The sequence below is a fragment of the Alosa pseudoharengus genome, unplaced genomic scaffold (genome assembly GCF_046254945.1).
Source record: "Alosa pseudoharengus isolate Yale_2024_CS ecotype anadromous, Long Island Sound unplaced genomic scaffold, YU_APseudo_1.1 YU_APseudo_1.1_scf_19, whole genome shotgun sequence".
NCBI classification, from domain to species: Eukaryota; Metazoa; Chordata; class Actinopteri; order Clupeiformes; family Clupeidae; genus Alosa; species Alosa pseudoharengus.
The window spans coordinates 9,032,553-9,045,603 of NW_027468657.1; the positions used below are offsets into that span (position 1 = coordinate 9,032,553).

General features: G+C 40.9%; 2 protein-coding genes across 2 annotated transcripts; one reads left to right on the forward strand and one right to left on the reverse strand.

Moving 5' to 3' along the window:
• Window positions 1–2,162: 2,162 nt before the first annotated feature.
• On the forward strand, window positions 2,163–7,662 carry gla (galactosidase, alpha). Its single transcript, XM_076291619.1, has 7 exons — window positions 2,163–2,607; window positions 3,290–3,464; window positions 3,870–4,044; window positions 4,128–4,219; window positions 4,456–4,617; window positions 4,806–5,003; window positions 5,845–7,662. The coding sequence occupies exons 1-7, from the start codon at window positions 2,450–2,452 to the stop codon at window positions 6,112–6,114; spliced, it is 1,230 nt and encodes a 409-aa protein (XP_076147734.1). The 5' UTR covers window positions 2,163–2,449; the 3' UTR covers window positions 6,115–7,662.
• A 2,134-nt stretch (window positions 7,663–9,796) lies between these two features.
• On the reverse strand, window positions 9,797–12,558 carry rpl36a (ribosomal protein L36A). Its single transcript, XM_076291620.1, has 5 exons — window positions 12,503–12,558; window positions 11,967–12,072; window positions 11,767–11,834; window positions 11,113–11,235; window positions 9,797–9,881 (listed from the first exon to the last, which is right to left on the reverse strand). Exons 1-5 carry the CDS (start codon window positions 12,503–12,505, stop codon window positions 9,861–9,863), a joined length of 321 nt encoding a protein of 106 aa, XP_076147735.1. The 5' UTR covers window positions 12,506–12,558; the 3' UTR covers window positions 9,797–9,860.
• Between the last annotated feature and the right edge of the window lie 493 nt (window positions 12,559–13,051).

Consider the following 13,051-nt stretch of genomic DNA (forward strand, 5'->3'; position numbering starts at 1 on the left):
GGAGACCTACCTATCTGTAGGCTTTAGTTCCCATTGATTTTGCCATTTAGTGTTCTTGGAAAACACTGCTGCAATAAGCTGTTCAATCTAATTGTAACAGGAGCCGAAGACCATTGTGTTTCCTTACAGCAACATTAGGCCAGGCAGCAGCAGGCGGTCACCGTAGTAATCATAGCTTAGTTGAAGGTCATTTTTGTTTGTGCTGTGACGTCTTAAAGGACTATGAACTGAATCATGTATTGATCTCACTATTAAAATTGATTTTCTCCAAATATACTAGACTCTCTCTCTCTCTCTCTTTCTCTCTCTCTCTCTCTCTTTCTCTCTCGCTCTCTCTCCTCGGCCTTGGGGTGCTCTCCACTGAGCTGGTAGGTCTGAGATCATTCTTAATAATAATTGTTCACATTCAAAAACAAACCATTATTGGAAACCATTTTCTCTGCAGGACAAAAATACAAATTTAATTAAGGGTGTAATTTGTCAGACAAGGGGACAACACCAGTCAACCCGACTTGTGTTTTCTGATTCAGATGTACACCCTGATGGTTTGGGCACCTTGACAACGCGTCAGGGAAAGTCAATGGCTTATTCCACTGGTCAGCACTCTACATCAGTACAGTGACCAAGGTGATCTGTGCTTGTGAGATCTTACAGCGAGAGAGATCTCCACACAACACATCTTTGGCCTCCAGCTCCTCATAAGGAATTATAGAGTGGTAAACAAGAGTCCATGCCTTAAAGTGTAAGTTCAGTGTAAATTGACCGTTGTTGTTCAAGTTCACCACATGCAGCCCATCGGAAAAAGAATGAGACAATTTGGGACAACATGGGCCAAGTTATGGACAGGCAGCTTAAAGCAGACCCATGGGGCAGTGGGGAGTTACTTTCAGTTTCCGTTTTGATGCCCCATGGGTCTGCTTTAAGCTGCCTGTCCATAACTTGGCCTACGTTGTCCCAAATTGTCTCATTCTTTTTCCGATGGGCTGCATGTGGTGAGCTTATACAACAAGGCTATGGGTCAATTTACACTGAACTTACACTTTAACAATATAGAAAACCTTTCACGTTCATTTAACACACTGTATCACTGTCACCAGGGTCACTAAAGGCTTTGACCAATGAACTGTGAGAGATGAGATGACAGCATATTTGTCTGGTGGTCAGATCATGGAGCTCTACTGCGCCACTGAGTTGATGATGTCCAGTAATGTTTGAGGGATTAGGGGTCAGAGGTCAAGCTCATAATGTATTCCTATTAAATGAGAGGTGCTGACAGTTCAATAGTTATGAACTCACGTGAAACGGAAGATATAGATAGTGTGTGGGTGTTCTCTTTCTCCATAACGTGGCCCTTTCCCTCATGAAAGTGTCATTCATAAGCCTGGGGTGACAATTCCTTCCATTAGGTGACACTGGTGGGGAATGGAATCTGATGGATTGACAATCAAGTCCTACAGGGATGGGTGGGGTGGGAACCCATGCAATCCATCTGTTATCTATCAGTAAGGAACAGAGGCTACGTGCAGTTGTGCGATCCAACAAGCCAAAAAATTGGAGGATCTATCATTGCCCCAGCCAAGATGCTGTTATGGTGGGGGAAAGTAGATTTGTAACTAAGTAATTCGATTGGCCCATCCATCAAAAGGTGGGGTGCAAGGAAATTGAAATCTGACATTTAGAGATGTGGTGCCTTTGCTGTTGCTTTGATATAATCTTGCAGGTGACAAATTGTTTGTTTCAGGCCTGTCCCTCAATGGTGTCTTTGACAATGTTTGGGTTGAAACACATACCCTTGACATTTCTGTAAAAGGCCAGGTGTTGTGTTTATTTATTCTTGCATCCAAGACCCAAGAAGGATAAGAGATGATGTTATTGAGATAATCTGAGTATAACGACCAGAGATTCCACTGCTATCAGCGGTTATCTTGATGCTATGCCTCTGCTAAGTAGCCTAGTAATGTTTCCAGGTCGGGCATGCAATAAAACCTGGTTACAGTTAATTTATTTAATTCAAAAACGAGATTTACAAAAAATGGTACTAACCTACATGTAACGACACGAACAGTAAAGGATTATCTATCTCTTGCAAGAGGGAGAGAGGAAAAGATTAGATTTTGAATGGAATTCTCGCGTCACGTGACACTCAAAGTGTACACTTTAGGCGTGAAGAAGCAGGAAGTCGGCTAATACCGAGACTGTGGTGGTCTTATGCGGGAGTAAATCACAAGTAGGCTACATGTCTTGTAGCTGACCACTCAAAAAATGTATTCATGTAAATGATTAATATCAGAGTTCGTCTCTTTCAGTGGGCTGGTCTTAATTCAAACAAGGAAGCTGCTCCAGCGTTGTTGTTGCCGCGCGGAAATGTGAAAACAGTTTGCAGTTTAACCGGAGAGGGTTAAGGCGGTTTAACGATAGAGATTAGCAGTGGACCACATCCATAACAAAAATGATAATTTACCTACTCATAACGGTTGTGTTCGTTGCTGTTTATCCAGTCCAAACGTTAGACAATGGCCTTGCCCTGACTCCTACAATGGGATGGTTGCACTGGGAGAGATTCATGTGCAACACTGATTGTGCCATGGACCCTCATAACTGCATAAGGTAAGACGCCAAATAAGACCAAATATGACCAAATAAGACAACTATAACAGAACCAACTGTGTCAAATTCCACATGTTAAAATTCTGAAGAAAAAAAAAGTTTTCATAAATTTACAACTTTGAGAAAGATGATCACCACACCACAGGTCTTATGACCACTGCAATCATGTTGTAAAATATGACACTTCCAGTGAATGTCTACCCTGGATAAACCCAGACGAAACCTCTTAACAGGCTGCTGAATGTCACCTATCTTTCCCTAAAACGACTAACCATGAAGGATGTCAGCACTGAATTTCATATCGTGAAGTGAAAGTCACGTGATTTCTCCTTACAGTAAACAGCTGACACCATTCAGCAGTCATCAGTGTGTCTGAAGAGCAAAACAAGTGATATGATCTAAAATTCATAAGGTATAAGGCAATGTGCTGGTTATAGGCTACATCTTGCACAATAAGATATTGAAAACCAACTCAATCAGTTTATTCCGGCTATCAGTCAGTCAGACACCTTCATAATTTTGCCTGCTCAATGAGCTACTTCTTTTTAATCTGTTGTGTTTTTGGACACGCAGTAAAACTCCACATCTCTTGTACAAAGAATGGGCACCAACAATAAGCCCAATAACGATACAGTGACCTGGAACAGTTCTCTCTGACCCCTCAACCTGTTTGGCCTGGCAGGGAGGAGCTGTACATGCAGATGGCGGACGTGATGGTGAAGGAGGGTTGGCTGGAGGCGGGCTATGAGTATGTGTGCATAGACGACTGTTGGCCCCTTCACCAGCGGGATCCCCAGGGACGCCTGCAAGCCGACCCCAAGAGGTTCCCCAGCGGCATCAAGAAGCTGGCCGACTACGTGAGTGACCGCTGCTCAGATGGCCGATTCTCAATAGGCCCGGCCGGCCGTGGCTGCTGCTGCTATACTGTCGTTACTATTCAATTACAAAACTGGATGCTGCTGTTTTATGACGTGATGTCTGTACCGTGGTCAGGGCTTTGTCAAATCAACATAGTGCTTCATGCAGTTTTATCGAAAATTAAAAGATGACCCATAGTGTGTTTCATAGATTAGACAGAATTAATCACTGAGTAATATTCATTGAGTTTTTATCTCTGTCTGTCGCAAGTTTTGTTTCAAGATACTCTGTCTATGTTATCAGGAAGACCTTATTTAGTTAATGCAATACTGCCCTCTTCAGGTGTAGTTTTGTTGATACACTAAGGCATCACAATGTGATATTACAAGTTGTATCTCTCTCAGGTTCATTCTAAGGGTTTAAAACTGGGAATCTATGCTGATGTGGGGTCCAAGACTTGTGCTGGCTATCCTGGCAGCCTAGGTCACTACGAATCTGATGCCAAAACCTTTGCTGAATGGGGTGTGGATTTGTTGAAGTTCGATGGCTGCTATATGAACTGGACTATGCTCGGAGAAGGTATGAGACATTTCCCTCATAAAACATTGCAATTTGAATGGGATTGTAATGTTTTACCCTCTGTTTCTGTTGACATATTGAAGGTTATAAGAATATGTCCAGAGCCTTGAATCAAACGGGAAGAAGCATTGTTTACTCCTGCGAGTGGCCACTGTACGAGTGGCCGTATCACGAGGTAAGCAGGTGGCTAAAATAAACATTTACTGGTCATTTATTAGACTAAAAGATTAAAAATTAAATAATACTTGCACATAAAGTTTTTACTTTAGGACATGGCTTAATGCGTGTACAGGAAACTACATCATTCTAACTAAGTTTACTAACTAAACAAACAAAGTGTGTACACAAGAGCTGTTAGTAGGTCATGGTGTGGAAGCTGATTTAAAGTGGAGGACTATCTTCCATCCTCAGCCAAATTACACAGCGATTAGGGAGACTTGCAACCACTGGAGAAACTTTGCAGACGTGTACGACTCATGGAGTAGCATTAAAACCATTCTGGACTGGACAGCAACCAATCAGAGGATCCTCACCCCGGCTGCAGGACCCGGCGGGTGGAACGACCCAGATATGGTACTATACCTTCATATATCAAATACTCTGCTTGTTTGAATGGTGAACAATCCCTTCATATATCAAATACTTTGCTCGTTTGAATGGTGAAAAATCCCTACAAATATCAAAATCCGTTCATATATCAAATACTCTGCTTGTTTGAATGGTGAAAAATCCCTACAAATGTTACCTTCTGCATTCTGCAGCTGGTCATTGGAAACTTTGGGCTGAGCCATAACCAGCAGCAGTCTCAGATGGCCCTGTGGGCCATTATGGCTGCCCCGTTGCTGATGTCCAATGACCTGCGAGACATCTGTCCCAAGTCCAAAGAGCTGCTGCAGAACCGGAGGATCATCGCCATCAACCAGGATCCTCTGGGGAAACAGGGCAACCGGACGGGAGTGGTAACGGCTTTCATTTCATTCGGTTGCTGAATGTGTTGCATTACTAACTGATTCAGGTCATTCCTCTGTGCTGCGGTGCTGTCAATTATAAGCAAGCAAGTAATGCAGAGCACCACAGGGATGTGTAAAATACCTAGTGCCTCTAAGGGAAAACCCAATGTTTCCTCATTTCTTGTACCCTGGAAATCCAGAGTTCTCGCGAGAGCACAATGGAATTGTCTCTGCGAGAGACTCTGGCAATGAGCAATGATGCACGTTACTTCTACCCCTTGCATTCTGGGGAACCAGCTAAACTGATGAAGGCAGCGCTGCAACATGTAGGACAGTACACATTGGTCGTAGTGTTATCCGATTGCGTCAAAGTCCGAAATCATTGAGTAAACATGCTATAGTGTTATCCAATCGCGTGCAGTGAGATTTTTAAATGCATGCTTGTTGCCGCCCCTCGAGTTGGGCCATTACATTGTTCGTGGCCAGACCCTTAATCTTTCTAGATTACCAGGGTCTGGATTTTCCAGGCTACATTTCTTGATGAAGAGCAAAAAATATCACAATGACAATTGTGATATTTGACATTTATTAATCAGTTATGGACTTCCTTATCATTAATCCCAGTCAAGATGGAGTATGTCAGAACTGGATAGATGGAGAAAAGAAACTGTGTAAACATTAAGATTTAAAGAATTGGCTGGATCATCCAGTCATCTTGTACTCCATCAACTACTTAAAAGGACAGAGGACCAGTCCCACATCATCTTGTATTTAAGCCAGTGATAAAACACTACAAGTGAGTGGAGGTAACTTGCAGCCCTAACACTACTACAATGTCTTGTTTTGGAAGGTGGACCAATTTGAGATATGGGAGCGTCCTCTATCCGGAGCCAGGCTGGCCCTGGCCGTCCTCAACAGACAGGAGATCGGAGGACCGCGAGGGTTCCCCCTCACCCTGGCTACTCTGCCCCATTACCAGTACTGCAACCCCACGTGTAACGTCACACAGATCCTGCCCGTGTACCAGGAGTTGGGGGTCCAGGATCTCTTTACTAAGCTGGTGCTGAAGATCAACCCCTCAGGCACAGCGCTACTGACCGTACGTCACATTCAGGACTAGTGCTGCAGCGAATGGTTATTTTCATAGGTTGATTAATCTGATCTGATTGTTTTTTGAGATTAAATGATTAAGTGTTTCATAAAATATCAGGAAATGGTGGGGAAAAAAAATAGATCAATTTTCCTAAAGCCTGAGAAGGTCCTAAAATGCCTTTTATCCACTTGCCAAAAAAGTTTACAATAGGGCTGTCAATAGATTTAAAAAAATATCTAATTAATTACATACTCTGTGATTAATTGATCTAAATTAATCGCATATATAATTTTCGCTGTGAAAGTATTTTAAATATTTAAATTCAAATGAATCATTGAATAATCAGCATGAGTGGTATTAAAGTTCAAAAACTCTTATTATTATTTTAATAATAGCCATAATAATCTATGATATGACCTAATATGCTGAGGAAATAAATTCAAAAGTGCTTCGGGAAGAAGGTTTTTTTTTTTACATACAAGGTATTTCAGGCCACATATATAACCTAGGGGACACAATGAAAATAAATTAACACTCCCCTCAATGTCAACACTATTTCTTTGCATTGATGTGCGACTTTAGAGTTGATGAACTCCGGTGATATGCAAATTCCTTGCTGCAGACATTGCAGAGGGCTTTATTTTAATCAACACCATCAGGCCGTTTTTTAAAAGTAAATGTTCCAATCGATGATCTAGGCCAGGGGTCGGGAACCTATGGCTCGCGAGCCACATGTGGCTCTTTTGGGAACTGCATCTGGCTCTCGGACAAACCTGCCATTTGTTTACTCAATAAGTCATGAATAATTTTGCTACTGTATTAAATAAAAAATGGACCTACTGAAATCAAAATGTTAAAATAGTGTTCGAAATATAATATATGTTCACGTAGTTTAATCCATCCCATGTCTGTTCTCTACCGCTGAAGTTCACGGTTACGTCGATGTAGGCTACTGTACAGATATGAAAAACGCGTTTTTTTTATTGGACAATGCTGTGCCGAGATAACATTCCACCCGCTGATGCTTTACTTAAAAATTCAGCTAGCTAACGGTTGTATCCAAAACAAAGAAAATGGCGAAGAGAAAAAAAGATGAACGAGAACACTTTAATTGTTATTGTTTATGTGTGCGCTTGCTGTAGGCTAGATAAGGAAAATGTCAAAAAGGAAACGTCAGTGACCACAGCTTGCGAGCGCGAACACAAGCGGGCTGAAATGGGAAAGTTTCCATCCGAAGACTGATTCTGAAAACGCGAAATGAACTGCGCGTTATATATCGCACACTGCACACTGCGCTCACGTTTAAGGGCAATTCCGCGCAAAACTGTCACATGGATATATGACAGTTTTGCATGGAGTTGCCCTTAAATGATGACAGCCTCAATTCTTGCATGAAACTTCACCTCACTGAATATGAGCCAGCCAGACTCCAAGGCCATCACCAAATCTAATCTCTGGTACAGTAGGCCTACTGTTCAATTTCGCCAATGACATGTCATGTCATGAAAATTGAGTGTTATGTTGTTAACTATGAGGTTACTTTGCATACCAAAAGAACACTGGGAAAATAGGGGGTGGTGTTTAGCCTACATGGGAAGCCTAAGGCCTATACTTCTGTCATTCCACTTTACATTTCAAGTTACTTGCACATTACTTTTAAAACTAGTAGAACATGTATTTAAAAATCCTCTGTTGAATGAAAGTAAATGTACGTTAAATATCTAAACTTTTTCTTGTAACCGTCTTTATGTGGCTCTTCTGAGATTAAAAAAAAAAAAAATGGTAAAAGTGGCTCTCCAGGCAAAAAAGGTTCCCGACCTCTGATCTAGGCAGCACATTTTCTTCTCTCTCCTTCATTTTACAGTCTAATGGTTACTGGCTACAACTGCTCGGGGTCAAAGGTCATACGGAATCGATTAATCTGCGTTATTTTTTCTCAAATTAATTAATCGAAATTAAACATAGAAAAGTAAAGATGAAAATGTTCCAAGTTCAAAAAGCTGCCATTAGAGGATTGAGATTTTCCTTAAAAGTGACACTTGCTAAATAGTTAATAATTTCTGGGTAACAATAGTTGACAATTGCGTAATCTTTGAAGTGCTTTTCAGGAAGCGAAGATTAAGGGTCAAACATATAGACACAAGCATCATGGGAGTTTTTCCACTTACACTTGTATGTCTAACACAAGACTACCCAGTTGTAACTAGGGCACCACAATAGACTACAGGCACAAAAAGCTCTCTGTACGCTGGTGTTTACAGTGGCGCCAGGTGTTTGAACCGGCCGCTATTGTTAAAGGTACACCACGCAAGGTTTTCACCTTAATATAACCTCTACGAAGCCCATTTGATGGTAAACAAAACTGTAATAGGCGAATCGTTCACCTAGTGTGGCTGTACAGCATAGATGTAGCGAGTCGCTATACTGAGAAAACCAGCAAGCAACTTCAAGAACGGCAGTCCGACAAATCTTGCAAGAAACGTGAACATGACCTTGTCAGCAAATTCCAAATTAGACATTTGGACTATTTTCCCCAAATTGTGCAGCCCTAGTTGTAACAGGTTTATGCCCTAAGTGTATACAGCAACAGATAGCTTGAAAGGTTTGCTAGGTGTGTACGTCTGTTGTAAAATGTTTGAGCCACATGTATCATTGGTCATCTATATGGACAGGCAATGTGAACAGGCTGAAGGACATTGCTGGAATCTACATGCCGTCTCACATCCATACTTTGCTTTTGGGAGAGCAATTAGAACAATATGTTGTCTGTTATTAAATGCAATTTGCTTCTATCAAACTCAAATTAATTGAGAAGCCTCTTGCCACTCTGAAAAAACTTGAAATGAATCATGGAAATGGCATCACAAAACTTGAAGGGGCCTTCACTTTGTCCCAGATTTTATAACGTACTCCACGGGTTGAAGGGAATATTTCTGTATAATTTTATGTGAATGGTTTAATGATTCAAGTCTTTATGACTTGAATACTGTGTAGTTCTTATGGTCATTTGTGATTTTGTACCCATGTGTACCCTGTGTGTGTCTTTGGTCCGTGTGCAAGCATCCTGTGTTTTATCCTTGAATTCAGTCAAAGCCTGTCTATAGCCCCTTGCCTATCACCAGGTGTGAAATGTTGATGTTTGTAGAACCGCATGTGTCCAAGCCTCTGAAGGACTTCCCAGGAAAGGGGGTAGTTTTAATTAAGACAATAGAAGCTGGCCAGATGTCACCCAAAAGGCCACATCCCCCATACACCACACCTTTACCTTGCATATTCAAACTGGGTTGGACCTAGAGGTCACTCCCTCTCTTTGTGTGCAACTTTAAATATGGTCTCTGTTAGTCAGAGAAGTTAGAAGAGAAATACTGAGAATCTGGTGAAACCAATGATGGGGTGACCCAAACATGTACCTCTCTCCCTTGAGGGGCCACTGGCCCCTCATTGAAAAGAATAAAGCCTGGATTCTGATCTGCATCGTCCTGATTAAGTCTCAAGAGAAATATGGTAGTAAAAATATACTATCAGGGTTCACACCGACATCAGACAGATGCTTCAGTAACCTATCTGCTGATATACCATTCTCTGTAAATAAATCCATGAGTCTTTACCTGTAACATCTGTCGACTTTCATTCAGCATCTCTGAATGCATTCTCAATACCACCAGGAGTGCCATTCAATGTTATAGTTTAGTAATGAATACAAATCAGGTTCATTTTTAGCACTTTATTGAAAACTGACAGAAAATTGAAGTCCAGACAATGACTGACCCAGCTTAGAACTGGATGACCTGGCCCTGCAACACAGAAAAAGAGGAAAGGGTAAGTCTTCTGCAAACAAAACATCTATACTGACACTTAACCTGCTGCATGTATCTGCTGTTGTAGTACTAATATCACAATCTTATTACTCTGAACCTTACTAAACATTGTTCCATCATAACAGCAGAAAATTATAACAGTATAACACCAAAACAATCAGAGCTGAAGAGAAACACTCGTCAGTGGTTTCAACTTTGCGTCGGTTAAATTAGCATGATGTGTTCTGTAAATGTAGCATAAAGGTTTTCCCCACTCATGGACTTATAGGTTTTAAAGGTTGGTTTAACTCTAATTGATACATTCAGTTTAAATATTTAAGTTTCTTCCTGAATTTTCCATCACCACAACACAACCATGAACACAAATGACTAAGAGCACAGATTAAAGCACACCACCTTCCAAGCTTTGATTAAATAACAGTTTTAAATACTCAAATCTACAGCAAAACTCTGCCAGCCATGGCAAACCAACCATATATGGTTTAAATGAAAAACAATCTAATATTTTACAAATTAATTTAATTTGGGAAATCCTAACCAAAGTCACTATGCAATAATTAACCATTGGTTCTATTAAGACTATAAAATGAACAGATCAAAGTTTAAATCATTTTTCATTTTATGAGGGAAGGAAAACCCCATGCCCCCCAGAAATGTCACCCAACCAAAATATTGGCTTGCACAACACCCGTGTTTCCAAACACAGAAACTCAAACCACTATCCAACAAGTATTTTATGCTAGTACTGATTTAGATTTCTTGGTACGGGCCACTCAGACGACTAAATCAAGGTCCGCAAAGACAAATCTTATGTTTACAAAAATCGTGGAAGTTAAATCTCAATGCATAGCGCACATCTAATTTGTAAGCCAAGCTTGTTGAAGGGATGAACACATGTATTCCGAGCTAGAAGTAGAGCCAAACAAATAAGCAAGCTGAGAAGTTCCATCTGTGCTCCACAAACACAATTGTATTTTTTTGGGAATAGGCCTACTCAATAATCAGAACTGCAGCAGAAAAGCCAATGAGCAATGTCTGACAGAAGGGAACGTCAAGGTTAAGTAATAAGGATAACGAATCCAGGATCGGTGAAGTGAAACCAAATAATTGCACAGCACAGAGATCAATCTCTGATTGTCAATAAAATACCAAACAGCTCAACCATGAGTTCCAAAAGGCATTCAAATGTGCCCAGTGACAGACTTACCTTTCTCTTCTTGTCTCCACCCAATTCAAAGTGCTTGCATCTTTTGATGGCCAGCATTCTCTTGGATCTGCAGTTAGGCTCCACACACTCAAGCCTCAGCACAATCTTCTTTGTAGTCTTAGCCTATCATTTCAGTGCAGAACAGAGCAGAAATGAAGATAAATCACTTACAATGATGGATAGATAGATACTTTATTGATCCCCAAGGGGAAATTCAAGGTCTTGGTAGCATACAGACATCACACAACATGCACTTACAGCAGAAAGTAATATAAGTATATAAATATAAAAACCACTGACCAATAAAGACAGTAGAAGACAAAACAATTACTAAATCAAGTATCCACATAGTGTGCTTAGGGATGTATAAGCATGAGCTTGCAGTGACAGGGCAGGGACTGAGCCTGTGATTCTGTATGTATGGTAATGCTCTGAGTGAGTGTCATTGTGATGGTGCAAAGTAGTAAGTCCAACAGTGCAACATGCCTTAGTATAACACATAATATAAGGCATAATATATAAGGCTTAATGCCTTAGTAGCCTTCACGTTCCTCCACACACAAACACATGGAAGATGCGTAAGAAATGCGATGTAGGCCTACATGCCATCCAAACGTTTAACGTTACCAACACGTTCAAAACAGCATGGCTTACCTTTTTCCTGAAAATAGGCTTGGTCTGGCCACCATAACCACTCTGCTTACGGTCGTATCTCCTCTTACCTGTAAAACAACGTTACGTACTGATTATCTTAACGTTACCTCACTGTTCCCGTGCCAGCTAAGGCGCGTGCTAGCTCAACGCTTACTCAACGTAGACGTTTCTTCTTAATCGGAAATTGCAACTTTACTTACCCTGGGCGTAGAGAGAATCCTTGCCCTTCTTGTACTGGGTAACTTTGTGAGGTTGGTGCTTTTTGCACTTCTTGCAGTACGTTCTGCGGGTCTTCGGCACGTTCACCTAAAAGCACAGCAATGGGCAGTAGTATTAGCTTCATTAGCAAGCAAGCTAAGTACATTTAGCTAAAAGTCTAGGCTTGAGAATAATTTCACTGCCTCAATGGGGACTTCAGGCTAAAATTCCTCACACTAAAAGTAACATGAACTAATAGAACAAATACAAGGTCTAATGCCATACGACGACAAGGCCGTGACACTTCGCCATAATGTGGGAAAAGGGGCCAGTGATGTTCACCATCGATTTATAGCAAGCCATACACTTCAATGTTTTTTAAAGTATCCCCGCAAAATTATGGAGCGTAATAACATAACGAATGCATGGCTTAACTTCTTATGAATTCATAGAATTAACGACAACACAAAATTACTTTGTCAAACTAATGGATTACTTAAGATTTAACTGATCAACGATTGCTGAAAATTCCACTCACCATGTTGGCGAACCCGTTGCAGCAGGGAAGAGAGAGTCAACACCGGAAGAATTTCCTAATAAAGGCTTGTTGGCGGTCATATTTCTTTTTTTGTTGTCGCCCTCTTGCGGTGTGGATGTTTAGTCTGGCCTAAACCTTTTACCTTTCTTAGGCACCTTTTTTGGACATCTTGTCATTTTTTGGACATCATATTGCTTTTAGATATTGATTTTTTTTTTGTTAATTGAAAATTAATTTGCAACAAATTTTCAAATGATACTCTTTACAATGGAACATTCAGCTAATGGCCTCCTTACACCAAACAACTTTGACAAGATTTGGGAAAGATTCTTTAAAGACTGGAGTCTTTTGAGTAAAGCTTGAATTTGGTGTAAGGTGTTTGGTGTAAGGTGGCCATTAGTCAGTATAGGCCTAGCACAGGGGTTTTCAACTGATTGTGAACCAGGGACCACCATTCTGATTAATTACGTAACCCCAATAGCAATGTCCTCACGGACCACAAGTGGGCCTCGGACCACTGGTTGAAAACCCCTGGCCTAGCATATACTG

Bases quoted from the DNA above. Each gene is read 5' to 3' on its own strand.
- gla (XM_076291619.1), top strand. From the start codon at position 2,450: ATGATAATTTACCTACTCATAACGGTTGTGTTCGTTGCTGTTTATCCA. The intron at 2,608-3,289 runs GTAAGACGCCAA...TTGGCCTGGCAG, and splicing joins GACCCTCATAACTGCATAAG to GGAGGAGCTGTACATGCAGA. The intron at 4,220-4,455 runs GTAAGCAGGTGG...TTCCATCCTCAG, and splicing joins ACGAGTGGCCGTATCACGAG to CCAAATTACACAGCGATTAG.
- rpl36a (XM_076291620.1), bottom strand. The intron at 11,835-11,966 runs GTAAGTAAAGTT...GTTGTTTTACAG, and splicing joins GGATTCTCTCTACGCCCAGG to GTAAGAGGAGATACGACCGT. The intron at 9,882-11,112 runs GTAAGTCTGTCA...TCTGTGTTGCAG, and splicing joins GTGGAGACAAGAAGAGAAAG to GGCCAGGTCATCCAGTTCTA.